At 34.8% G+C, this 25,764-nt stretch overlaps 2 protein-coding genes and 1 long non-coding RNA gene across 10 annotated transcripts in view; 1 reads left to right on the forward strand and 2 right to left on the reverse strand.

Moving 5' to 3' along the window:
• The first annotated feature begins 108 nt into the window (after positions 1–108).
• On the forward strand, positions 109–7,167 carry coa1 (cytochrome C oxidase assembly factor 1). 3 transcript variants are annotated; one of them, XM_087241611.1, is made up of 5 exons: positions 109–182; positions 4,597–4,714; positions 4,794–4,945; positions 6,765–6,841; positions 6,899–7,167. In XM_087241611.1, the coding sequence occupies exons 2-5, from the start codon at positions 4,621–4,623 to the stop codon at positions 6,939–6,941; spliced, it is 366 nt and encodes a 121-aa protein (XP_087097737.1). In that variant the 5' UTR covers positions 109–182; positions 4,597–4,620; the 3' UTR covers positions 6,942–7,167. The 3 variants fall into 3 exon arrangements, with proteins under 3 accessions (XP_087097737.1, XP_087097735.1, XP_087097736.1); XM_087241609.1 differs by having other exon boundaries at positions 6,913–7,167; XM_087241610.1 differs by having other exon boundaries at positions 6,916–7,167.
• LOC147837249 (uncharacterized) lies at positions 7,041–9,733 on the reverse strand. The gene is made up of 2 exons (XR_015479110.1): positions 7,321–9,733; positions 7,041–7,233 (listed from the first exon to the last, which is right to left on the reverse strand). It is a non-coding gene; the product is annotated as an uncharacterized LOC147837249 (long non-coding RNA).
• Positions 9,734–14,113: 4,380 nt separating this feature from the next.
• The window catches only part of hecw1b (HECT, C2 and WW domain containing E3 ubiquitin protein ligase 1b), a 93,003-nt gene continuing 81,352 nt past the window's right edge, over positions 14,114–25,764 (reverse strand). For 3 of the 6 annotated variants that reach the window (XM_087239782.1, XM_087239781.1, XM_087239780.1), the window contains 4 exons: positions 25,292–25,438; positions 25,083–25,197; positions 22,725–22,923; positions 14,114–18,298 (listed from right to left, as the gene is read on the reverse strand). In XM_087239782.1, coding sequence (XP_087095908.1) covers positions 18,187–18,298; positions 22,725–22,923; positions 25,083–25,197; positions 25,292–25,438 — 573 coding nt within the window. In that variant the 3' untranslated portion in view covers positions 14,114–18,186. 6 annotated transcript variants of the gene reach the window in all.

Genomic DNA, 25,764 nt, shown 5'->3' on the forward strand with positions numbered 1-25,764 from the left:
AGATTGTACTGTATCATTTACAATATGATAAATCGCTTGGGGATTTCACACGTGTGGTGCTCTTTTTTTCTAAAGATTTGATTCATTGACGTTTGAATAAAGTTTTTCAAAGAGGAAAATGGCCGCGTCCATAATGCGCCGCTCTTAGCGTCTTTATAAAAACAATAATAATCCATGTGCGGGTGAGTAATTTTATCTTAGTCAAAAGCCATTAAAGCATGCATTAATCTGTTGAATTTCAAGGCTCAATTCTGTTGAAATTCAGGGGCATCCAGATAAAATACAAATAACGTTTAAGGCCATCGTGTATCTGCTAAACACCTTTCACTAGCAAAAAAAATACCACAGTATTACATGAATATTAATACGGTAGTAACCATGGGTTTGTGGCGAATTCATTAAATATATACAGTATATAACCAGCTTTACCAGAAATACCATGGTGAAGCTATGGATATTGAATCAAATGCATTTTCAACGTATGTTTGCATGGTTTAAATATATAAGTATTTCTGGTAAAGCTGGTTATACTGTATATATATATATATATATATATATATATATATATATATATATATATATATATATATATATATATATATATATATATATGGATATTGTATCAAATGCATTTCCAACATATGTTTGGAATATTTGTATGGTTTAAATATAACAGCCAGATATTTTATGTATTATAACTACTTATAGGAAGGCTAATTTTTTTGTCAGGAACAGGTAAGATGATAGCCGATTTAACAATATTAACACGTTAATATTAGCTTTTTTTGTATCTATGATCGTCTATGACGTTATTTATTATTAAACACATCTGAGCCCTATAGCTATAATTAGACCACGTCTTTTAAACACATTTCAGTGTCCTATGACTGTAGTCTTTCAAGGTCATTATGGTATATACACACATCCACAAATCTTAATACCTAAGAAATAAACAAATATTATTAAGCAGATGAAGAAAATAATTTCGGTGACGTTTAGGCTTTACCATCGGCCTATTGTTGTTTATTTAAAACAGTATCACTAAACAGCAAAATGGAGTCAAATGCAAGAATATAATTAGTTTTTTTTTTTCTGGATATTTATCAGGGTACCCATAGGGTCTTAAAAAGTCTTAAATCTACTGAAATATTGTGTTGTTGTAGGTCTTAATTCTTTTTTAAGAGGTCTTAATTTTCCTTTGTTCATGTGTAGCTACCCAATCTGGCCATTAACACCAATACAGTCAACAACAATCCATTTCAATAAAATTTAAGCTTTTATTTAAAAATAGCATTTAATTACTTTCCTTACAGTAACATTTGCTTACAAGATATTTACTGCTGTGGATACTGACCTGACCTATATATTTTATTTTTTAATTATTATTATTATTGTTGACTGAAATAATTGACAGCTATGTTTTTTTTTTTCTATTCTTCATAAGGGTTATAGGGTAAGTGAATAGATATATTTGGAAGTTAATAAAGTGAAATTCTAACAAAATATTTTATTATTGTATTATAAAATGTCTTAAATTTATATCATTTTTGATAGGCAAAGTGAAAAACTTTTCTAACTGGAATATTTAATAAAAAGTCCTGTATAAGTCTAAAATGTAATTAATAATGGAGGTAGTTTAACTTGTGGACATTATTTCTGGACATTTCCGGATGTTTACGCTGAAAACTGGTTCAGAAACTGCTTCAGGTTTATTAGTGTTATTCAGACACAAGTGAATTGCATACACTGATAAAAATGTTAAAAGCACGTGCTGTTTTAGACCATCGTAGATATTTGCTAAAGACCTTTCACAAACCAAAATTTACCATAGTATTACATGAATAGACAGTTATAGGTCTCAGTTTTGTTGAATGACCTTAAAGACGATTGTAGATACAAAAAAACTATTATTGACATGTTAACAATATTATATCAGCTATCATAATAACTATTCCTGAATGAAATCAGCCTTACTACAAATAATTATAATAAAATACCTGACTGTTATATTTAAACCTTGCAAACATATGTTGGAAATGCATTTGATACAATATCCATAGCTTCACCATGGTATTTCTGGTAAAGCTGGTTATATACTGTTTATATTTAATGAATTTGCCACAATCCCATGGTTACTACAGTTTTACTATAATAAAACTACGGCTAATGTGTTTTAGCGATGGTATATTACTGTCTTTTAAACACATTTCAGAGTCCTATGACTGTAGTTTTCCAAGGTCATTATAGTATACACATCCACAAATCTGAATGCCTAAGATATAAACAAATATTATTAAGCAGATTAATAAAATACTTTTAGTGATGTTGTTTAGCATCTGACTGCTGTTGTTTGTTTGAAAACAGTAACACTTACAGCAAAATGAAGTCAAATGCAAGAATTTATGCAAGAATCTAATCTGTGTATTGTTTCTGGATATTTATCAGGGTACCTGCAGGGTCTTAAAATGTCTGAAATCTCAAAAGCTACATTTTTGGCTTTAAAAAGTCCTAAAACTGCTGATATATTGTGTTGTAGGTCTTAAATCTTTTATAAACAGGTTTTAATTAGTGTCCTTACAGTAACATTTGCTTAAAGGATTACTGACCTGACCCATATTTTTATTATTAAATTATTATTATTTTAGACTGAAATAATTGACAGCTATGTTTTGTTCTATTCCTAATAAGGGTTATAGGGTGTGTGAATAGATATATTTGGAAATTTAAAAAAAAAATAAAACAAATTATTATTATTGTATTATTAAATGTATTAATTTTTTTATAATTTTTTGATAGAGAAAGTGTAAATCTTTTCTAATTAGGATATTCAGAAATAATCCTTAGCATGTAGTCCTTTATAAGTCTATAATTTCATTCATGATAGTCTTAAAAATGTCTTTAAAACTCTTAAATTTAACTTTTCGGACATTATTTCAGGACATTTCTGGATATTTACACTAAAATATATTTAAGAAAAATGTTTCAGGTTTATTTAGTTTTATTCAGACACAGGTGAATGCATAAATTCCTAATATTTTAAAGGCATATGCTGTTGAAAAAAGAAAAATCACTTTTTAGATTATTTTTACACTTTAGGGATTAATATACTACACAAACACAGACAGAGAGAACTGGAAAGAATAAGTGACCTCTTGGAAATTCTGATATTCTCTGTATTTATGATTTCTACTTATGTGTTTCAGTAAAACAGGATTAAATCGAGTGATGACATTTATTCCACTTTTAAAATGAAAACATTGCTATTTAGAGCATTTATTTTTGCTTGAAATAACAAAAGGATGCCATGTTTCAGACATTTTTTAGACAACACAACATCAATGTTTTTACTTAAAATCAAGAAATCAATACGGTATTGATTATATTAATATAATCATATATATATATATATATATATATATATATATATATATATATATATATATATATATATATATATATATATATATATATATATATATATATATATATATTATTTATATATATATATATATATATTATTTATATATTATTACATATATATATATATATATATATATATATATATATATATATATATATATATATTCCTGATTTTTATCATAAGAAGAAATGCTCTGTTTTTATTAAAATATTCTCATATAAAATTTGCAGAAAAAAGTCTTATCAGACTTTTATAAAAATGAAACACATATTAACATTTGACTGAAACATAACAAACAAACCCAAAATGTCCAGAGAAACTGAGAATTTCCAAGTGGTCTCTTCATATAGTTTTATATATACATTACCTGTTAAAAGAGTTGTTGTTGATCTCAGTTGTAAGAGAAGCAAGTAATGTCTTGATTTCTAGTTGATCATTTTGAAAAAAATGGCAGAAGTTAGATTTTTCTGATGAATCATCTGTTGAACTGCATCCCAGTCATCACAAATACTGAGAGACCAGATTCTCAGAGAAATTAGTCAAGTTTGGTAAAGGAAAAATCATGGTTTGGTGTTAAATTCAGTATGGGGGCGTGCGAGAGATCTGCAGAGTGAATGGCAACATCAACAGCCTGAGCTATCAATAAATTTGTGCTGCCCATTACATTACAAACCACAGGAGAGAGCAAATTCTTTAGCAGAACAGCGCTCCTTCTCATACTACAGCTTCCACATCAAACCAAAGAAGGTCAAGGTGCTCCAGGATTGGCCAGCCCAGTCACCAGACATGAACATTATTGAGCATGTCGTGGGTAAGATGAAGGAGGAGGCATTGAAGATGAATTCAAAGAATCTTGATGAAGTCTGGGAGTCATTGCAGAGATGTGTGGATGCAGTCCTCCAAGCTCATTGGAGTCAAACACAATATTAATTCTTTTATTAATTAAAAATCAAGGCATGATAGTATTTTTTGATAAAATAAACATAATCTAAAGGCCTTTGCCTTTCATATAAGACACTTCTAATTCCAAATGATCAACTAGAAGTCAAGTTTTTATTTATCGTTTCTAAAACTTGGATAGTCGACAATAGTTTTTCTCAGGAAGTGTATAATGCAGCTGAATATATTTATCAATTTTGGTAGATTTTTTTGTCATTATTATCATTTTTTTCCAGGGTTGTCCAGCAGCTAAAGTAAGGATGAGCCGCTCAACCAGCCTCCTGCAGCAGATGACCATCTTCATGACCGTAGTGACTGGCGGTGGTTGTGCTACCATGTACTACCTCATGCAGAGTCAGTCATTCTTCAATAAACCTTATGAAATGTGCTATATAAATAAGCTTGACTTAAACTGCTGGCTTGTTTCTCTTAGAAAACTTTGCTAAATCAGAGTACTACCGTCAGGCTCTTGAGCAGCTGAACAGTAACTCCACAGCCATGGCCAGTCTGGGAGCTCCTCCTCTGAAAATACACAACATCCATCTGTCGGACCGACACAACCGCATTGACCACAGCAGCGCTCAGGTCAGCAGATCAGACTAAACTGAACTAAATAAACCAAACTAATCTAAACTGAGGGCGTCACGGTGGTGCAGTGGGTAGCACCTCACAGCAAGAAGGTCACTGGTTTGAGTCTCGGCTGGATCAGTTGGCATTTCTGTGTGGAGTTTGCATGTTCTCCCTGTGTTTGGTGTCGGTTTTCATCCGGGTGCTCCGGTTTCCCCCACAGTCCAAAGATATGCGGTATAGGTGAACTGGCTGAGCTAAATTGACCGTAGTGTATGTGTGCGAATGAATGAGAGTGTATGGGTGTTTCCCAGTGATAGGTTGCAGCTGGAAGGGCATCTGCTGCATAAAACGTGCTGGATAAGTTGGTGTTCATTCTGCAGTGGCAACCCCTGATTAATAAAGGGACTAAGCCGAAAATAAAATGAATGAATGAATGTTTCATATAAGACAGATTTTACAGATGTGAAATCCAAATCAGGGCTGCTGCATGATACGGGAAGAATATGCAATGTTGTTGTTGAGTACTGCGATACCGATATTTCTTACAATATAACATTTACCTAGAAAATTTTTATTAGCTATGTTTTTAAATCATTTATTTATTTAATTAAAATAAACAGGTAAAAGATATTTTTGAGATGTAATTAATTCTGATTCAGCATAAAAAAACTGCCTCAAGATGCGAAAAGTTAGTGTTTAAAACACTATGAATGAGTGAAAACCTGCACATATATTCTGACTCTGATTGGCTGTTGACATTTCCCATCATTAGTGTTTATTATTATTATCAGCTCTGGGTTCATCTTTGGGCCGCTCCAGCCAATAGCAGAACAGCAACTACTGAGGATAAAGATAGTAAATCCCCATCAGATTGGTCAAATTAAAAAAACAATACATTAAATAAATCAACCATATCACATGCCTGCCATACATATACTGCATATACTATTATCGCAATAATAATAATTTTGCAGGCGGCACGGTGGCTCAGTGGTTAGCACTGTCACCTCACAGTAAGAAGGTCACTGGTTCGAGTCTCGGCTGGGTCAGTTGGCATTTCTGTGGAGTTTGAATGTTCTCCCCGTGTTCGCGTAGGTTTCCTACACAGTCTAAAGACATGCGCTCTAGGTGAACTAAATAAACTAAATAGGCCATAGTGCATGAGTGTGGAGGAGTGTTTATGGATGTTTCCCAGTACTAGGTTGCAGCTGGAAGGGCCTTTACTGCGTAAAAAACATATGCTGGAATAGTAAGAGGTTCATTTCACTGTGGCAACCCCTTATAAATAAGGGACTAAGCTGAAGAAAAATGAATGAATGAATGAATGATAATTTCTTTGCGATATATTGCACAGCACTAATTCAAATAGAAACGTTTGTCATATATGTAATTTGCATATATTGCCATACATCAGATTTCTGCATTCAGTTTCCAATTGCTAAAGTTGTCAATTAAATTCACTCTTTAGTGTCCTGCCTTAATCAAGATAACTCATTCATTCATTTTCCTTCGGATTAGTCTCTTTGTTCATCCGGGGTCGCCACATCGGAATGAACCACCAACTTATCCAGCAAATATTTTACACAGTAGATGTTCTTACAGCTGCAACCCAGCACTGGGAAAAATCAAGATAACTTCCTCTTCAAAATCATCTCTGTTTGGTTTGTGAGTCTGTAACTTACACGCGCTCCACCAATAGCAAAGCACTCAGTTCTCCATTGACGAAATCGAGTCCCATCCTAGATTTGTTCTCGTTCAAGCTGTTTCACACAGATCTAGGTGAAGAAAATACATATTAAATATTGACTTTAATCACCATATAAATCCATTTCAGCTCAAGATTCCAGTCACCGGGTCCAAGACTGGAGGTTACCTTTACACAACATCCACCAGAGACTCTCTGACGAACAGGTAAAATCCTAAAACAGCTCTATAATGTTACTTATGTTAGATTATATAAAGATTCAGACCTCTTTTGTCAGTAGATGGCACCTGCAGCAGGTCGTCCTGAAGCTCAGAGAAGGAGACACCGTTGAGATTTTCAACAACACACAATCTGAAGAGTGACTTCAGAAACAACATGATACAGGGAAAACAAATGCTAATGGACTCTTCCTGATATGTTTTTCTTTTTAGTTTTTATTGCGAATTGGGAAGAAATGTTAACAGCCCTTCATAGAATAAAAACAACATTGACATTTTGTTCAAAAGACACCTAATAAATCCAGAGAGACTTATCCAGAGAGTGGTCTCTTTTTTCCCATGGCTGTATGTACTGTATGAAGACAAAATGTATAGGCCTCCTGTAAAAATGAAAATTTTTGAAAGATTTCCCAAATAATATTTATTTCAACACATTATTAAACAGTATATTTCTAATAACTAATTACTTTTTGATGACAGTATGTTACGGCTAAGAGAGAGAGAGAGAGAGAAAGAGAGAGAGAGAGAGAGAGGGAGAGAGAGAGAGAGAGTTTTAATTTTATTGCCATTTCAGCTTCTATGGCTATGTCATGGCAAAAAAAAAAAAAATCAAGGTTACCACATTTTATAAATACCACTTTTCTATATTTAAAAAAAGTCCTAATAATTAAAAGTCATTACCAGAAATAAATAATACACAAGGTAAAATACATAAATAATAATGATAATATATTAGATAAAAATCTAAAACAGTTTTTTAAGGTTTCCATTTGATAAAAATTCTACAATTTTAGATGGATTCACATTTTTAAAAATGTCACTTAAAGTCTCTCAAGATAAAAATTGTTTGAGAACATTAAAAATGGGGCATTCCACAAGAATATGCTTTACAGTTTATGTTACGGCTAAAGTTTATTTATTTATTTTTATTGCTCTGGCCGACGATCAACATTCAAACTTGTTACCAAGTTTCATACGTTCAACTTCTTTTGAGAGTTTGAGCTTGTAGGGGTGGCCTGCCTATTGATTTGATTACTTTTGACTATGTTTATGTTTAGGGGGAAATACAAGCTTCCTGTATTTTCTTTAAATATTTATTGGTAATTTAGTTCATTTACTTTATAGATTCTTTTGTTTGTTATTTTGGCCTGTGGCCACCCTGAAGAGATGCTCATTTAAAATTACTATTTTTTTCCATATTAAATTTATTCAATTACTCACAACTGTGTCCGAGTTTGGTTGTCGACCGAAGGGGATCTTTTGCATTAAGTTTTGTTTTGTTTTGGAAATCCACCACCCCAGCACATTTGTTTTTCCGTTTATTATGCCCATGTTGTTTTCCCCTAGACTTGGGGTGTAATATTTTAGTTGTCATTTTGCAAGATGCGAGTATTCAGATCAAAGTGCAATACATATATATTGTTAAAGTCAAATTATTAGCCCTCACGTGACACTCGTTTTCAAATATTTCCCAAATGATGTTTAACAGTGCAAGGAATTTTTCACAGTATGTTCTATAATATTTAATCTTCTGAAAAAAGTCTATTTGTTTTATTTTGCCTAGAATAAAAGCAGTTTAAAAAAAAAGAAAAACATTTTAAGGTCAATATTATTAGCCCCCTTAAGCAATATGTTTTAATGAATAAAACTTTCTCCAAAAGAAAAACATTATAGGAAATACTGTGAAATAATTCCTTGCTCTGTTAAACATCATTTGGGAAATATTAAGAAAAGAATTTAAATTTCTAACAATTTTACTCACAGATAAGCAATAGTATGATTAATTCAGGCAGATTAGAATAGACCATTTCGAGGGATGTAAACAAAAACAATGGTCTCAACATATTTCCTGTTTTACATTTTTAATTTCTATTTCTTCCGAGAATACAAAAAGAGCCACATATTGATAATGTTATGATAGCTGTTTTAACATTAAGTTATGATTAAATTGTCTTTTTTGCTACAGTATTAAATAGTTTGATAAGTAGGAAATGTACAACGGCCAATGACATGACCACATTGACATGGTCTATAACAGTGGTGTCCAAACTCGGGCCTGGAGGGCCGGTGTCCTCATTAAAACCTCAATTAAACACACCTGAACTAGCAAATCAAGCTCTTTCTAGGTATACTAGAAACTTTCAGGGAGGTGTGTTGAAGGAAGTTGGAGCTAAACAATGCAGGACACCGACACTCCAGGACCAGGTTTGGACACCCCTGGTCTATAACATTCATTTATTTATTTTCTTTTCGGCCTAGTCCCTTTTATAATCAGGGATCACCACAGTGGAATAAACAGCCAATTTTCTCAGCATATGTTTTATCCAGCGGATGAAATTAGAAAAAGTAGAACACTGTTTAGCAGTACTAAAAAACAACACTAGTCTTGGACCATGTGATTAGTGCGGTATCTTTGTAGTTACTAAACCCTACCAGCGGGTGTCAGTAAAACATTATCACTCAATAACCTTAGAAAACTGCAATCCCTTGTTTGTCATTACTAAAATAAATACAAATAATTTGTTTTTTGTAAGAAATGTTTAGACATGCGATAAAAAAAAATATTTAAAAACAAGTGCATTTTCAGAGATCTTCATGAGTAAACAGATTTACAGACAGGTTCCCATCCAAGCAAAATCTCTGCAGATAAATCTGCATGAAGATTTTGCCTGAGGCATGATTGATTTTTCAGGCCACGTTCTGAAAGATTTCCCCAGATACCTCTGTCAGTCGAAGGCTTTTTCATTTGACAAATTTAGATCATACTCTTCTCATAACAACCATTAGATATGAACAGGAGTAAACAGACTTCGTTCACAACAGTGACCCAGTTCAGCGTCCCCAAAACTCCAAACTCCCACTGACTCCAAATGCGGAACATAGCGGAAAGATTGAGGAAAGAGAACCAAAGGAACACCAAATATAATATAAGTGATAATATTAATTTAATCATTTGTGTTTGTAATTTTTGATAACACTTTGAATAGCAGTTTCCTTTATTTACTACAGGCTCATTACCAAACCATATTGGCTGTTTATGAGTACTTATAAAGTATGATCTTATTGTATATGCCTAATCACATACAATACTTAAACCCAACCTTAATAACTATTAATAAGCGGCTAATAAGTTGTTTATTGAGCTAAAAGCCTAGTTAATGATTAAATGTGAGAATTGTACTTAAAAATAATGTGTGAGCATAATTTTGTTTATATGTTTTGCATATTTTGCTCTATGTTTATTTAATTAATTTATTTCACCATTTCTATGCACTATTTTAATTAGAATAATATAATGATAAGCATACTAGGTCTACTATGTATAGAGCAGTTATAGGCAGGGCCAGACGGAATCTGCGGACATTTTTTGCTATTTCTGCGGAGAATTTTGGTAAAAATCTGCGGATTTCTGCAGAATTATTTTGGGAGTATCCAGCGGAGTATCATATCTAAAACCTATATTAAATAAAAATTAATAAATTACTGAATAAATTCAGATTTACACATTTACTAAGTAAATGTAAGCAAATAAACAGAATTAATAATGGGCTAAAAATCGGCAGAAATCTGCGGAAAATTTGCGGAATTCTGCGCGCGCAGATTCCGTGTGGGCCTATGGGCAGGATACTTCTCACAAACAGTAACCGAGTTAGATCATTATAAATGTTACCAGGGAAAGTATTTATTGTGTTACTTTTTTATTATTATTTTAAAGAGCATACTCAGATAAAAACCGTTTTAGTGACCTCAATTACAGAAAAATGATATTCATCATGATTTGACATACACTTACCGGCCACTTTACACCAGTCTAACTGCTCGTTAACGCAAATTTCTAATCAACCAATCACATGGCAGCAACTCAATGCATTTAGGCATGATGTGCTGCAGTTCAAACTGAGCATCAGAATGAGGAGGAAAGGTGATTTAAGTCACTTTGAATGTGGCATGGTTGTTGGTGCCCAACAGGCTAGTCTGAGTATTTCAGAAACAGCTGATCTACTGGCATTTTCACGCACAACCATCTCAAGGGATTACAGAGAATGTTCAGAAAAAGAGAAAATATCCAGCGAGCGGCAGTTCTGTGGGTGCAAATGCCTTGTTGATGCCAGAGGTCAGAGGAGAATGGCCAGACTGTATCCAGCAGATAGAAAGGCAACAGTAACTTAACCACTCGTTACAACCAAGGTATGCAGAAGAGCATCTCTGAACACACAACACATCCAACCTTGAGGCGGATGGGCTACAGCAGCAGAAGACCACACCGGGTGCCACTCCTGTCAGCTAAGAACAGGAAACTGAGGATACAACTTGCACAGGCTCACCAAAATTGGACAATAGAAGATTGGAAAATGTTGCCTGGTTTGAATAGTCTCGATTTCTGCTGCGACATTCGGACAGTTGGGTCAGAATTTGGCCTCAACATGAAAGCATGGATCTGTCTTGCCTTGTATCAACAGTTCAGGCTGCTGGTGGTGGTGTAATGGCGTGGGGCATATTTTCTTGGCACACTTTGGGCCAATAAGTGCCAATTGAGCATCGTGCCAACGCCACAGCCTACCTGAGTATTGTTGCTGACCATGGCCATCCCTTTATGACATGTCATGACAATGAGTTGACTGCATTCAAATGGCCTCCACAGTCACCAGAATTCAATCAAATAGAGCACCTTTGGGAAGTGGTGGAACAGGAGATTCGCATCATGGATGTGCAGCCGAGAAATCTAGCAGCTGAGTGATGCTATCATGTCAATATGGAACAAAATCTCTGAGGAATATTTCCAGTTCCTTGTTGAATATATGCCACGAAGGATTAAGGCAGTTCTGAAGGCAAAAGGGGATCCAACCCGGTATTAGTAAGGTGTACCTAATAAAGTGGCCGGTGAGTATATAACTGCATGTTATTGTAAGTAACTGTAATGGGTTTTTTTACAGGGGGAAACAGTAATAAAATTACTTGTTACTGACAAAAAAAAAAAAAAACTTAGTAAATACTTAGTAGCCATTTTTTTAAAGCTTAAAAATACCATTATCAGTATGAAGTATGTACTGTACAGAATGCAATTATAACAAAATGCATATTGCACAATGCAACATTAATTTGTTATTCAGAATATTGAGGAATGTTTAAATTAATGTTGCGTTCGCATATGCATGTTTAATTATGCATGTATAATATAAATAAAATGGTATGTGAGAAATTATTAGGACTGCATTCTGTGCTGTGCATTAGGAATCTGTTCTTCAGTTCTCTCTGAATTACTTTTGAATCTTTTTTTTTTAAACCTGCTTTCACAGCAAGTTGGGTCTTCATTTCTCAAACTTCCCTCCTCTTCCTCTCTCTCGAGTTCTTCAAAACTACCACTGTTCTCCCCCAAAACCACGTGCCCCTGCTCCAGAAATATCCATCCTCATATTCCACAGAGCTCTGGAGACCATCTGTCCTCGCCTTCATCTGCCAACACAGAAATACCTCCTCCAATCATATCTGATCTGATTTATGACAAATATATTTATATTACATCACAGGCAAGCCAACGAAATGTACAAATCCCTAAATGCCACGACGGTTTAATACATTGCTTTTATATTCATTCATTTTTTACAGATTACTGTGGTCAAAGAGCGTCTGCTGGCTGGTTACAGCACATTTCTGTTGGCTCCATACGTTTCCTTAAATATTAGGACTAAACAGATGTATGAGAAGGACTGTGAAGACAGGATTAAATGACTATATTAATTTTATATTTACTAAACACACCATTTTCTTAAATTAATGTTCAGTTTGTAATATTTTTAAATATCATATGCATTCTATAAATAGGCAAAAGCCATTTAAATACATGCTTAATATCACTGTATTAGTGTTAAAGACCATTTTGAGGGATGTAAACAAAAACAAGGGTCCCAACGTATTTCCTGTTTTACATTTTTCATTCCTATAGCCTTTGCGACTCCAAAAAGAGCCACATATTGATAAATAATGTCATGACAGCTGTTTTAACATGAAGTTATGATTGAATTGCCTCTTGTTACAATCATGAAATAGTTTGATAATAAACAGGAAATGTTCACGGGCCAATGACATGACCACATTGAAATGGTCTATAACAAATTAAAGCATGACAGATAGAAAAATAGATAAACGGATGCTAAAAAGAATGATGAACTGAAACTATGACCTCTAATAATAAAATGTTAGATATGTGGATGGAGGGATGACAGAACATGATATGAAAAGACAAACGAACGACACAATAATATCAGATTGATAGAATGAAGGACTGACAGAACAATAGAAAGAACCGGAGAAATAAATACTGAAATAAGAATAGTAAGTACTGTAATAGTAAGATGGACAGAGCAGTACGATGGATTGATATGATTGATGGATTGAAAATGACAAAGAAGAAACCACAGAATATTAAACAAGTTAGACAGATGGAAAGAATGAATGATGGACATGAACGACCTACTGTATGTACAGACTGATCAATGAAATAAAACACAACCCTGCCGGAAAAAACAGCTTAAACCAGGCTGGTTTTAGTTGGTTGACCAGCCTGGTTTTAGAGGGGATTTGGCCATTTACAGGCTGGTTTCCAGCCATTTCCAGCCTGGTCTGGTCAGGCTTGAAAATGACCAGCTAAAACCAGCTTGACCAGCCTGGTTTAATCTGTACATACTGTGTAGCTAGTTTCGACTTGGCTCCCAAGCCTGGCAGGTCAAGCTGGTCATTTAAAACCAGCTAAGACCAGTTAAAACCAGGCTGGAAATAGCCAAAACCCCTCTAAAACCAGGACGGTCAACCAGGTAAAACCAGCCTAGACTGGTTTAAGCTGTTTTTTGTTCTGTCTTTTCAGAAGTAACGATAGATGGAGCAATTATATGATGGATGGATGGATGGATGGATGGATGACAAACTATAAAAGAGCAACGGAGCAGTAGAACAAAGGAAATGAATGAACAAATAATACAATGATGGATGAAACAGAATGAAAGGTGGATAGTACGATAAAAACAAAAAAGAATGAAGGACTATATGAAAGTAGACCATATTAGCTTGTTGCCTGCATGATTTTAACATGCTGTTAGCATAATTCTAGAATGAATTAGCATGTTGTTAGCATGTTATGGCTTTATCAAGCCGTCAAATAATGGAGCAGTAGATGGACGCATGTTAAAATTAATTAATCATAGATTTGATAAAACAACGGACAAACAGACAAATGTTTACTAAAATTGATTTCCTGCCAGTCAGTTGTGCAATAGAAAGTGATTGTTTATTGACATTCGTTAAGTGTTTATTATGTTGTAGTTACAGAGCTCAGCCTGAGAGAGGCGCTATAAGTTACCTCAGACACGATTCAAAACATTTGTACATTTGCGCTCGTCTTCTCTTCTTCCATACATATAGATTAAAGTGTAAAAAGACATAAGCAGGCCAAGGGGTTGTGTCCGAGGTGGAAGCAGGAGCCAAATATTTCTGTTTTTTGTTTTTGTTTCCAGAGGGAGGCAGTGAGGCATTGCTGTCTGATCCTGAACCTTCTCCTCATTTCTCTCACACATTTCCCGCCGGCTGCGAGTGCCTCCACAAATGAAGAAACAAGCTTCACAAACATCCGTCAAAGAGAAGCATTTCCTATAACTCCAACCAAATATGCATAGTAATATACATTTGAGAAACCCAACATTACGCAAATAGTAAGTATGAAGATGTGTTTCTTAAAAAAAGATGAGCTGTTGAATTGATTCATCACATTTTAAAATCTGTGTTTTACATAGACCGTTCAAGCAAATATGTACACGTTTGATATACAGGCATTTTATAATTTCTTCATTGGGATAAATAATACAAATGCACTTTTTCTACATTCCTAATATCTTAAGCAGAGTGGAGGTGTGGTTCGTTTTAATGCTGCGATTGTTTATTTATTTTAGGTTTACGTTTCAGACAATATGGAGGGTGAATGGTGCCAAAACGTCTTTAAACTAATTGAAAGTCGACACATCAAGCGTAACAGCCATTAAATCTTCTGTAACAGATTAAATTTGATTATGTGCATCGATGGAACATTAGGATATACATATACAAATATCAAGTTTATTCATGAAGGATATTGTAACGGTATACTGGCACATACGTATGCACTTTATATGTTATATGCCTTTACATAAAAATGTCTACTATCAAAATGGTCAGACGGTGTATGAAAACACTGTTCAAATTTAACACACTTATTGGACAAGATCAAATTGAATGCATTTTGTTTAAAGACTTTTGGCCAATCACCTTCCATAACATTTTTTTGTGTGTGTGTGAACAATCCCTTTAGAAAAATATTTGGAGATAAAACTAAGAGTGATGGACGAGGTGTGGATTAGACACAGAAACACATGCCCCTTTGAAGGCATCATGTTAAGACAATTATGACGATTCATGTATAATAAACATTCACATCATTTTAAAGATGTAAACATGAACAATAATAAAAACTTCAGCACAGGAATATAGTCGTCAATAACCCAGCCCACACCATTAAACCACTCTGACATTAAACTTCCTCTTTTGAATAAATAAATCACTTTGAGAAGATCTGACTCCTCTTCACCTTTAAACACACAAACAGCTGAAACTCTAAAGGTCGCGACGTTTGGTGCACAAATCCTATTTGGTCATTTCTTACAGTCCTTTTAATAATTGTACTCATAAAAAGACATATAAGTAAGAGAAAAAATAAAAGCACATTTTTATAAACATTGGGAGAGCGTAGCGTGGCATCAGTGAAAGCTGGTGATGCGGCAACAACGTTTATGCAAATGAGCAGCAAATATGATGCAGCAGCTGCCAAGGGGAATGCAGACGGTTATAAAAATTCTGGGCTTAAAAACGGAAATAAATAAATAACAAGCGAATATGTTTTTCTGAAAAAGCAAATGCAGTTTTGTTTTAAGTCTTGACGTATACTGTTTCTACAGTAGGTCCAAGCTGCTACTCGGTTGAACGGAGAAAATATTCGTTTATGGCCACTTTTTAGTCCTATCACACATTAATGTGAATTTTATATGAAATGGTGTGCACAACAGTCTCTAGACGTGCTGCATCACAGACACTAATATTTGAACAATTTATAAAAAGTTTATCCCTTTCTGCCCATTGGATATTAGGCATGGATATATATATATTGAGATTGTGATTTTCGAAACTATTACATCGCTTTGTAAATGTTTATTACTACTATTTGTTGAGTCTCCCCATACAGTTTGATGAAGCGCTTGGACCCGGAAGCCAATTCACGTGACGTCACACTTACGCCTGATTCACACGGGACTTCAGCGTCAACACTTGACAGAGGGCGTGTCTGAAGTTGGGGCTGACGCGATCGTCAAAGCAGTATCAGCCAATTAAATTAGTCAGCAATCTGCTACTGTCTGAGCTGGTGTATTTGCATAAAGTGTTCTGATTGGCTGACGCTTCTGTCCGCGCTTGAAAAGTTAAAAAACTCCCAACTTCTGCAGCGAGCACTGCCACTGAAGCGGCGCCGATGGATCCACAATGCAGTACGGCAATGCCTGACGTTTCCCATTCAAATTGAATGGGAAGCATTGACGCTGACGCCCCATGTGAATGGGCGTTAACAAGCGGATGTATTTCAGACTCTAGAAATCGGCACGCTGAAAAGAAATTATGCAGCAGTGCATAAATAATCTCATTGAACAATATTCATTTCCATTGGCTGTGCACTTCATTACTCATTTGCATAAAGTACACACCCACATCGCGCCATTATCTGTTCATTCAAATCGCTTAAAATTGTCGTTACAATGAATGCAACATTACACAGTGTCTTAAGACGTTTACATTTTCAACTCATTGCTGGGAGGCTCCATCCACAGTGCAGTCTCATTGGTTCAAAATCAACCAATCACTGATGTTCCATAGTTGTTTAATAGGGAGCAACTGTCAAGTTCTGAAAGTTAAAAACTCCATTTATTTTCTCCACAAGAACTTACTGTAAAGAAACTTTTAAAGTCAGATCTCTTTTAATCTCTGAGGTTGTTAAATATTTGTATATGCTTTTTCTAAACACAACAGTTTACATTAATTACATACATAATAATTTATTTAAAAAAACTGCTTAGTAATAGTATTTGTGGAGAAAAACTACATTAACCATAATGCAGTACAGAATTTCCACCAATCAGAAAGATGCAGCAAAAATGGTCTTTAAAAATGCTCCCTTCAAAATGCTTACTGCATACGTATTTATATTTTGCTATAAACCTGAAATATATTAGATCCAACCAACAATTAAATAAATATTTTAATATTTCTGTCTTTTCTGTTGATTTTGATTTTTTGCAGTGCTTCATGGGGTTGTAGTTCTTTCCTTCATTAAAGCCATTAAGAACAGAGTCTTGTACTTCTGTTTTTTTTTGTCAAACTTTCACATATTTTGTTTTAAATCTTGCTTCAAATTAAGTTTTATGTTGCGATTCTCCTCGTAGATGGCTCAAAAAGTACTAACAAAGACTTTCCTATGGAAAAAGTGAATGTAAAACTGTACTTTCAGAACCAGCTGTGTGAATCCCTATAAACATTAAATATATTCTGATCGAATTTGTTCCGTTGATTAGCATTAAAGTACATTAAAGAACATATCTTACATCCTTAAGACCGTGGTATACGTCACACAAAGTTCTTTTTCTGCAAAATTAGTTTGAATTTCATTACAGACGAAACATGAAACGGCATGAAGCCTTGAACATCCATCTTTCAATGTACATTACTGATGCTTTGAATACATCCCATTATTATAACTATAATTATAATAATAACCCAAAACTATCAAAGCAAGGTTTGGACATCCATAATCCCACTTCTTTGACTCCTGCAAAATGACGTCACTTCCTGTGATGATGTGGTGTGGGGTGAGATTATGTGAACTCAGCACTAGTGCACACATGTACAGTAATCACGGCACCTCCGTTCAATATTTTCTGTGAGCGTATTTGGTTTTTCATTTTACAATTCTCATCGATGTGAAAATGTGAAGGACGCCGGCCGTGGCGGTTTTGCGTTGAAATGATGATGGTGTGTGTGAACTGAGAGCGACTCCAGCGGAGGTCGAGGCCCTGAGTGTTAAAGCAGGTTGAAGGCTTCTCTTTTTTTTGATCACTATTGTGTACCCGTTACTCACCGTCCACCTGCGCAGGCGACAGAAGCATGCAGTGGTGTCCTGAACAAACCAAAGAAACGATCCACGCTAGTAGAGAAATACATACAGTGTACAAGTGGAGCTCTCCCAGAGGACGGTGTTTCATGTGAAGCCCTCACTCAAGGCCAAAAGTGCTGGTCTCTTCCACAGCGATCAAGAGTTTCTCGTATAACATCGTGTAGGATGGATATGGTGGAAGATCCAGACGGTTAAAGCATGTGTGCGCCCTGAGAAACATGAGAGACATACATCAGCAAGACTGTGTCCTATTTGGACTACTACAGGGTTCATAGACTTTTTTATGACTAAAATTCCTCTGAGGCAGCCTTTTTGTCATGTGGTGTTCCCCAGGGATCTATTTTAGCCCCTATTCTCTTTTCCTCATATATGCTTCCCCTGGGTTCTGTTTTTAGAAAACATAGTCTGTCTTTCCACTGTTATGCAGATGACACTCAAATTTACCTGCCTTTAAAACCGAGTTCAAGTGGACTGGAGACTCTTATGCCTGTCGGATGTGAAAGCCTGGTTGTCTTTGAACTTTTCTAGATTTTAATGAGAGTAGAATTGAAATAATTGTGTTCGGCTCATCAAATTATTCTAGGACACCACCAGCAGATCTTGGGCTATTGAGTTTTTCTGTGAAGCGTTGTGTAAAAAATCTTGGTGTTATCTTTGACGATGGCTTAAGATTTGATAAACAGATTAACAAAGTGGTCAAATCCTGCTTTTTCAGCCAAAAAATAATTCATGCTTTTATTACTTTTAGATTGGACTACTGTAATGCGCTATATTTTAGGATCAGTCAGACAACTCTATCCCGCCTAGTTAGTTCAAAATGCTGCTGCAAGGCTTTTAACCAGTAAAAAAAACTAAAAAAAAAACAGTTTTGCGCTCTTTGCACTGGTTGCCTGTGCACTATCGTGTCACTGTTAAAATTCTTCTCCTGGTTTTTAAATCTCTAAATGGCCTAGCTCCTTCCTACCTGTCAGACCTGTTGACTGAACATCAGCCTGGTCGGTCTCTTCATTCATCTAACCAGAGACTATTTTACATTCAAAAGTTGAGGCTGAAATGCAGGGGTGACCGGGCTTTCACAGTAGCTGGTTGTGTAACCAGTAACTCCTTGTGGAATGCTTTGCCCCTCTGTATTAGGTTAATATCATCTCTGTCTGTTTTTCAATCTAGGTTAAAAACTTACCTTTTTAATTTGGCATTTTATCAGTGAGAATTGTTTATTTTTAGCTATAATAAATATCAGTAAGATTTGTTTGTTTTTAGCTATAATAACTATTAGTGAGAATTGTTTGTTTTAGCTATCATTTTATATTTGTTCTATGTGATTTGTATTGTTCAGCACATTGGTCAACCTTTGGTTGTGTATAATAGTGCTATATAAATAAATTTTATTTAAAAAAAATTCAGTACTTTCTAGTACTTTCATGACTTAATGTGTCATGTGATGTCTACATATATGTGGTAAATAATAAAAAAACTGCACGTTTAAAACTATTACAGCATATCATAAAGCATGCAACAATTATCTAGTTTAAATTAATGTTAGTTTTAATAGTTTTTATATCTATTTAGAATGTATTTAGATGATGCTTAGACACTGTAAAACCCCAAAAGTTAAGGCAACTCAAACCATTTCAGTTAAAAAAAACTACTCCAAATGAGTACTGTGAACTTAATCTATTTGAGTAAACAAAGCAATTTGAGCACAGTAAAATCCAATAAATGAAGAGAACTCAAACCAACTGAGTACTGTAAAACCCAATAAGTTAAGGCAACTCAAACCATTTGAGGAAACCGATTGCCACAAACCATTTGAGTTAAAAAAAACTAATCTACATGAGTACTGTGAACCTAATCCATTTAAGTAATGAGGTATTTAATTAACTCTTTACCTTCAACACTGAGTTCAAAACTTTTCAAATGAGTAGAATTAACTTTCAGTCAATTTTGAGTTAACTTCACTCATTTCATTAGATAAAGTTGACTGTTGGGTTTTACAGTGCAGCACTAATAAAGTGAGAGCATGTGTTTGGCCAAGGACAGAAAATAAGTAAAGACAACTAACTAATATTCGAGTGTACAGATATTTGTTAATGTAATTTCCTTTACTTTTCCAAAACTGTGTGGGTTTTTCCAAAACTTTTACAGGCCTGGAAAATGCCATGAAAAAATGTCACAACTTTTTCAGGTTTTCCATGACCGTATGAACCCTGCTACCTATATGAACCTTGCTATCTATTTTTTATGTCAGGTTATGTGTGATATTTGGTTGAGAGCAGTGCAAAAATGAAAGCAAGTAATTTAAATGATTTTTATTAATAGTTACTGAAAAATTTAAAAGACATTTATGATTGGATTTCAAATTATATCTATCAAATAATTTAATGTTAGTTTTACTTTATAATATTAAATCTTGCAATTTTTAATTACTATAACTCATTACTGTTTATTTAACATTATACTGTTGAACACCTAATTTGTATTATTAACTATAATAAAAAAAAAATGAATTATTAGACTAAAATTTATATTGTAAACATAGAAAATGAATTTGGATTGGTTAGATCATGTATGCAGTGATATTTAGCTCAGAAAAATAAATTTAAATAATAAATTAAATAAATAATTACCACAGAAGATACACTGTGGACAAATCATACAATAGACAAATTAAAAAAAAAATCTAACCATTTTATTTAAAAAATATATTTAATGTGGATTAAAATAAAATGACATAAAAATGTTGATCTTTTTAAAAATGTTTACCTTTACCTAAAAGCTAATATTTTCTTGACTATTTGAGATATTAATCAATCACTAAATAATTCAAAGAAAGGTTTATTGTTTGATGATAACCCACTTCTCATTTCATTGGGACATAAAATAGTTTTCAAACACTTCTGTGACATTAAATTTCAAAATAAGCCTTTGAAAATTAAAAAATGTTTGCAATTCACTTTAAATCATAATCTTTACATCTGACAGGCCTTTCATTAGGATTTCAATCCATAAGGCAAATCTTTTCAAAGTTTGTAAAAAGAAAAAAAAACTTAAATACAAGTTATGAATCAAGTTTTTAGAGCAGATGACTGAAGTATTGCTAACCTAGCAACCAATAGTAAACAATAATAATGGAGACAGCTAATTGGCTAAGTGGATGTAATGTTCACTACTCCAGTGTTTATTTGGCAAATGCTTTTCCATGTCCCATTATTACCATTAACCCTTTTTCCAAAACCATCTCAAGTGAGCTGTTTTTTTTTTTTTAGTTGCACAATATATGGAAAAACTATCATCATCACAATGATAGTATATGCAAATAGTTTATGCAAATCTGGGGCCTTTACTATCTTCATCCTCACAGAGAGAAAAAAGATAACAGCCAACAAGAATCAGAATAATGCCAAGGTTTTCAGTCATTTGTATAATTTTAAACTCTAACCCTGCACCTTGACAGTTTTTTTAGTTAATTAGCTCAGAAAAACATCTATTATCTGTTTATTTTAGCATGATCATAACATAAATAAATGAACTTATTTTTAAATAGCTGATAAAGCAGCATTTTGCAAGTTAGTTATATCGTAAGAAATATCACTATCGCAATAACATTCCATGTCGCATATTTTCCCAGTATCAAATTTTCCACTGAAGTTTTTATTCAGTCGAGGGATTTTAAAGTCTAAATATTAGCACCTTGACATAGTTTTTTTTTTTTTATTATCGTTATTTAGATCGAAAGTTAGTTATATCGTAAGTTAGTTATATTGTAAGAAATATCACTATCACAACAACATTCCATATTGCATATTTTCCCAGTATCAAAATTTCCACTGAGGTTTTTAGTCATTTGAGAGATTTTTAAGTCTAAATGTTTGCACCTTGACAGTTTTTTAATTTAATATCAATAGTAAGTTAGATCGTAAGTCAGTTATATCGTAAGTTAGTTATATCATAAGAAATATCACTATCGCAATAACATTCCATATCGTATATTTTCCCAGTATCAAAATTTCCACTGAGGTTTTTAGTCATTCGAGGGATTTTAAAGTATAAATGTTATCACCTTGACATAGTTTTTAAATTTAATATTGTTAGTTAGTTAGTTAGTTAGTTAGATCGTAAGTTACTTATATCGTAAGTTAGTTATATTGTAAGAAATATCACTATCCCAACAACATTCCATATCGCATATTTTTCCAGTATCAAAATTTCCACTGAGGTTTTTAGTCATTCGAGAGATTTTAAAGTATAAATGTTTGTACCTTGAAATAGTTTTTTAATTTAATAATGTTAGTTAGTTAGATCGTAAGTTAGTTATATCGTAAGTTATTTTTATCGTAAGAAATATCACTATCGCAACAACATTCCATATCGCATATTTTCCCAGTATCAAAATTTCCACTGAGGTTTTTAGTCATTCGATGGATTTTAAAGTATAAATCTTTGCAGCTTGACATACTTTTTTGATTTAATAACGTTAGTTATTTAGTTAGATCGTAAGCTAGTTATATTGTAAGAAATATCACTATCAAAACAATATTCCATATTGCATATTTTCCCAGTAACGTGCAGCCCTAACCTACACCTTTGAGATGATTCTCCACCTCAGCTGGATTGTGCAGGGCTGTATGACTGTACCTCGGGAGTGATGTGATCTTTCCCCATTTCTCAATGCAGAAGCGTCTCAGTCCATTGCTGCCACGTAGGGCGGTAAAGCCCTCATACGGCACGCTGGAGGTGCCCGTCACAAACTGCAGCAAACGCAGCCGCTGCTCATTATTGAAGCGCTCCACTGCTCCCCAGAACCAGCGGATCACAATGTGCCCGTCATGATAACCTGATACACAGCAGAAATACAAGATATACAAAAAAAATCAGAAGAAATATCTCTTCCTGAAACAAATACATTACTTGTTCCTTAATATCTCTGGGGAGTTGATTACAGAATACTGGCCGTATTTTTCTTTCCAGCATTTCACACTTCTTCATCACAATATATGATGTTCATTTTAGGATTAGTATGTCTTAAAGGGCCATGAGACCCCCTCATTTCAGCAGTGTGTTTTCACACCTCTACTTTGGAAAAAGTCTGAAAAGTGGGCTTGTCCGGCTCTGTTTAGGGGGGAGTGTCGGAGAAAGAAAAGAGGCATGGTGTGGGAGTGTCTATTTGTGCACGCTGACTTTGAGAGTCAAAACACACAACCACACACAGGGGAGAAAAGGACTGCGTTTACATGGACATCTGTAGTCGAATTATTTGCCAAAATATTAAATGGTGGACTTTAACTGCAGTTTGGCTCTTTCATTCAGAGAATTCAGTCATCTCCCTCGCCACAAACGAGATATTTGATTCGAGGAACTGCTCTTAGCATGTATTTTTCATGCAATGTTTGATACCGCACGGCGAATGAGAGAAAAAAACCTCAGCATGTCCCGTAAACTTAGATGCACACGGCAGGTAGCGTCAGAAAGCTGCGTGTGTTATTCCGATCAAAAAATGCGGCGAAAATCCTACACAAGGTTAAAGTTTGGTTGTGGTGCTAACAAACTGAATAAACAAAGAGCACTGGTCGCTCACTTACCAAATCTGTAGAGACAGGACAATCACCAGCAACTAGAGCCGCGTCTTTATTTAGAGGAGACTAAAGCGAATATGGATCTCAGCATTTGCAGATGAGAACAGCTCTCAGGTAAACAATAATCCTCATTAGACACGTAAGTTATTGTTGTAGAGCGTCGCATACACTGTAATCCACACGTGACTCCAGCTGCCCGCTCACAGAGAGAAAATGAAAACAAAACTTAACGGCAGCAAATTATAAAAGCAACACTTCACGCTTGTTTTGCCAACACAACGTGGCGTCTCTGTCGTCTACACTCTGACAGCAATGAATATTAATGAAGTTGCACAATAGAGCGCGCTGATTGGTTTGAACCAAGCCTTACTCATGCATTAATGCAACACACTGTAAGACGTAATAAGACGCACTCTGGCACAGACGTCCAGTCTGCACGATGGAATACACGCTATTATGTCATAGACATGACGCAGCTTCAAAAATTAGTTTTAAACCGGAAGTACGAATTTGCTTAAAATAATGAAAAAACAACCAATTTACACTTTTTAGTGAAATATAGGTGTCCTAATAGTGTTTTTAGCAGTGTGGGACACATATACGACTGTCAACAGCTCAAAAAATGTGTTTTGGTGTTTCGTGACCCTTCAAATTATGCCTTTTTATCCTAACATGAAGCAAATCTTTTTAAAGTTCGCAAAAAAAAAGTAATACTCATCCAGCATGTTTTATGCAGCGGACACCCTTCCAGCCACAACCCAACACTGGGAAACAGCCACACACTCTTCGCATACACTATGGCCAATTTAGCCTCAATTCACCTACAGCGCATGTCTTTGGACTGCAAAGGAAACCCATGCGAACAAGGTGAGAACATACAAACTCCATACAGAAATGCCAACTGACCCAGCCAGGGCTCGAACCAGCGACTTTCTTGCTTTGAAGCGATTGTGCAACCCACTGCGCCACCGTGCTGCCCCGTGTTATTATTATAAATCCTGTTATTAATTGCTCACCCTCATGTTATTCTTGTTGAAGTGTTCTTGGGGATTTGAATCATTGCAGTTGAACCATTGAAGTCACAAATGTAAGATTTTGACAATGTTTTTGGGTGCTTTTCTAGACTTTAAAAGTCTTAGGGCCGTTGCTGTGTATGGAGGGTTGAATTTCATCTAAAATATCTTCATTTGTATTCAAAACAAAGGTCACATTAAATTTAAATGACATGAGGGTGAGTAATTATTAACAGAGTCTTCAATTTATTGTGAACTAACAATTTAATTGTTTGAAAAAAACCCATTAAAGAGTGTTTTAATAGCTTTTGTGATGATACAAAAGTTTGCTGATGCTCCAATCACAGTAACAGTGTATTGGTGTATTTTTTGAACTTATTTATATATATTTGTGAGTGTGCTCTGACCTCCTCTGTACTCTGTGTTGTTTCTCCAGTCGTTCAAATCGATCTCTGCTGTTCCTGCGATGACCAGCTCCAGCTCTCTGGCATCAAACACAGACACCAGACGAGAGTCCACCACCTGCACACATGCATGCACAGGTCAGAGGTTAAATAATGGCACTTGGACTTAATAGTACACAGCAGAGAGTAAATTGGATCTTAAGCATGTTTACCTCATAAAATCCTCGCACCAGAGCCTGTGTCTGCTGGACAACGCCTCGCTCCACCCTCCACTTCACCATCCGCTCAATGTACTCCTTCTTATTCTTCTCCGTCACCTGCACATTCGTTCCGCCAGACTTCAGCTCCCGCTCTGTCACCTGACACACAACCAACCCAACACAGAGAAAGAGGATTATTGTTTAATTTATTACAAAATAGGTAATCCAGGGTTGCCACAGCGGAATGAACCACCAACTTATCCAGCATGTTTTTAAGCAGCAAATACCCTTCCAGCTGCAACCCATCTCTGGGAAACATCCACACACACACTCCTTTACACTCATACACTACAGACAATTTTACCCTACTCAATTCACCTGTACCGCATGTCTTTGGACTGTAGGGGGAACCAGAGCACCCGGAGGAAAAAACCCACGCGAACGCAAGGAGAAGATGCAAACTCCACACAAAAATGCCAACTGAC

Source organism: Danio rerio, chromosome 2, assembly GCF_052040795.2.
Source record: "Danio rerio strain M-AB ecotype USA chromosome 2, GRCz13ab, whole genome shotgun sequence".
NCBI lineage: Eukaryota > Metazoa > Chordata > Actinopteri > Cypriniformes > Danionidae > Danio > Danio rerio.

Coding starts and splice junctions, on each gene's coding strand:
- coa1 (XM_087241609.1), top strand. CDS start 4,621: ATGAGCCGCTCAACCAGCCTCCTGCAGCAGATGACCATCTTCATGACC. Junction 4,715..4,793: donor CATGTACTACCTCATGCAGA/GTCAGTCATTCT, acceptor TGTTTCTCTTAG/AAAACTTTGCTAAATCAGAG. Junction 4,946..6,764: donor TTGACCACAGCAGCGCTCAG/GTCAGCAGATCA, acceptor AATCCATTTCAG/CTCAAGATTCCAGTCACCGG.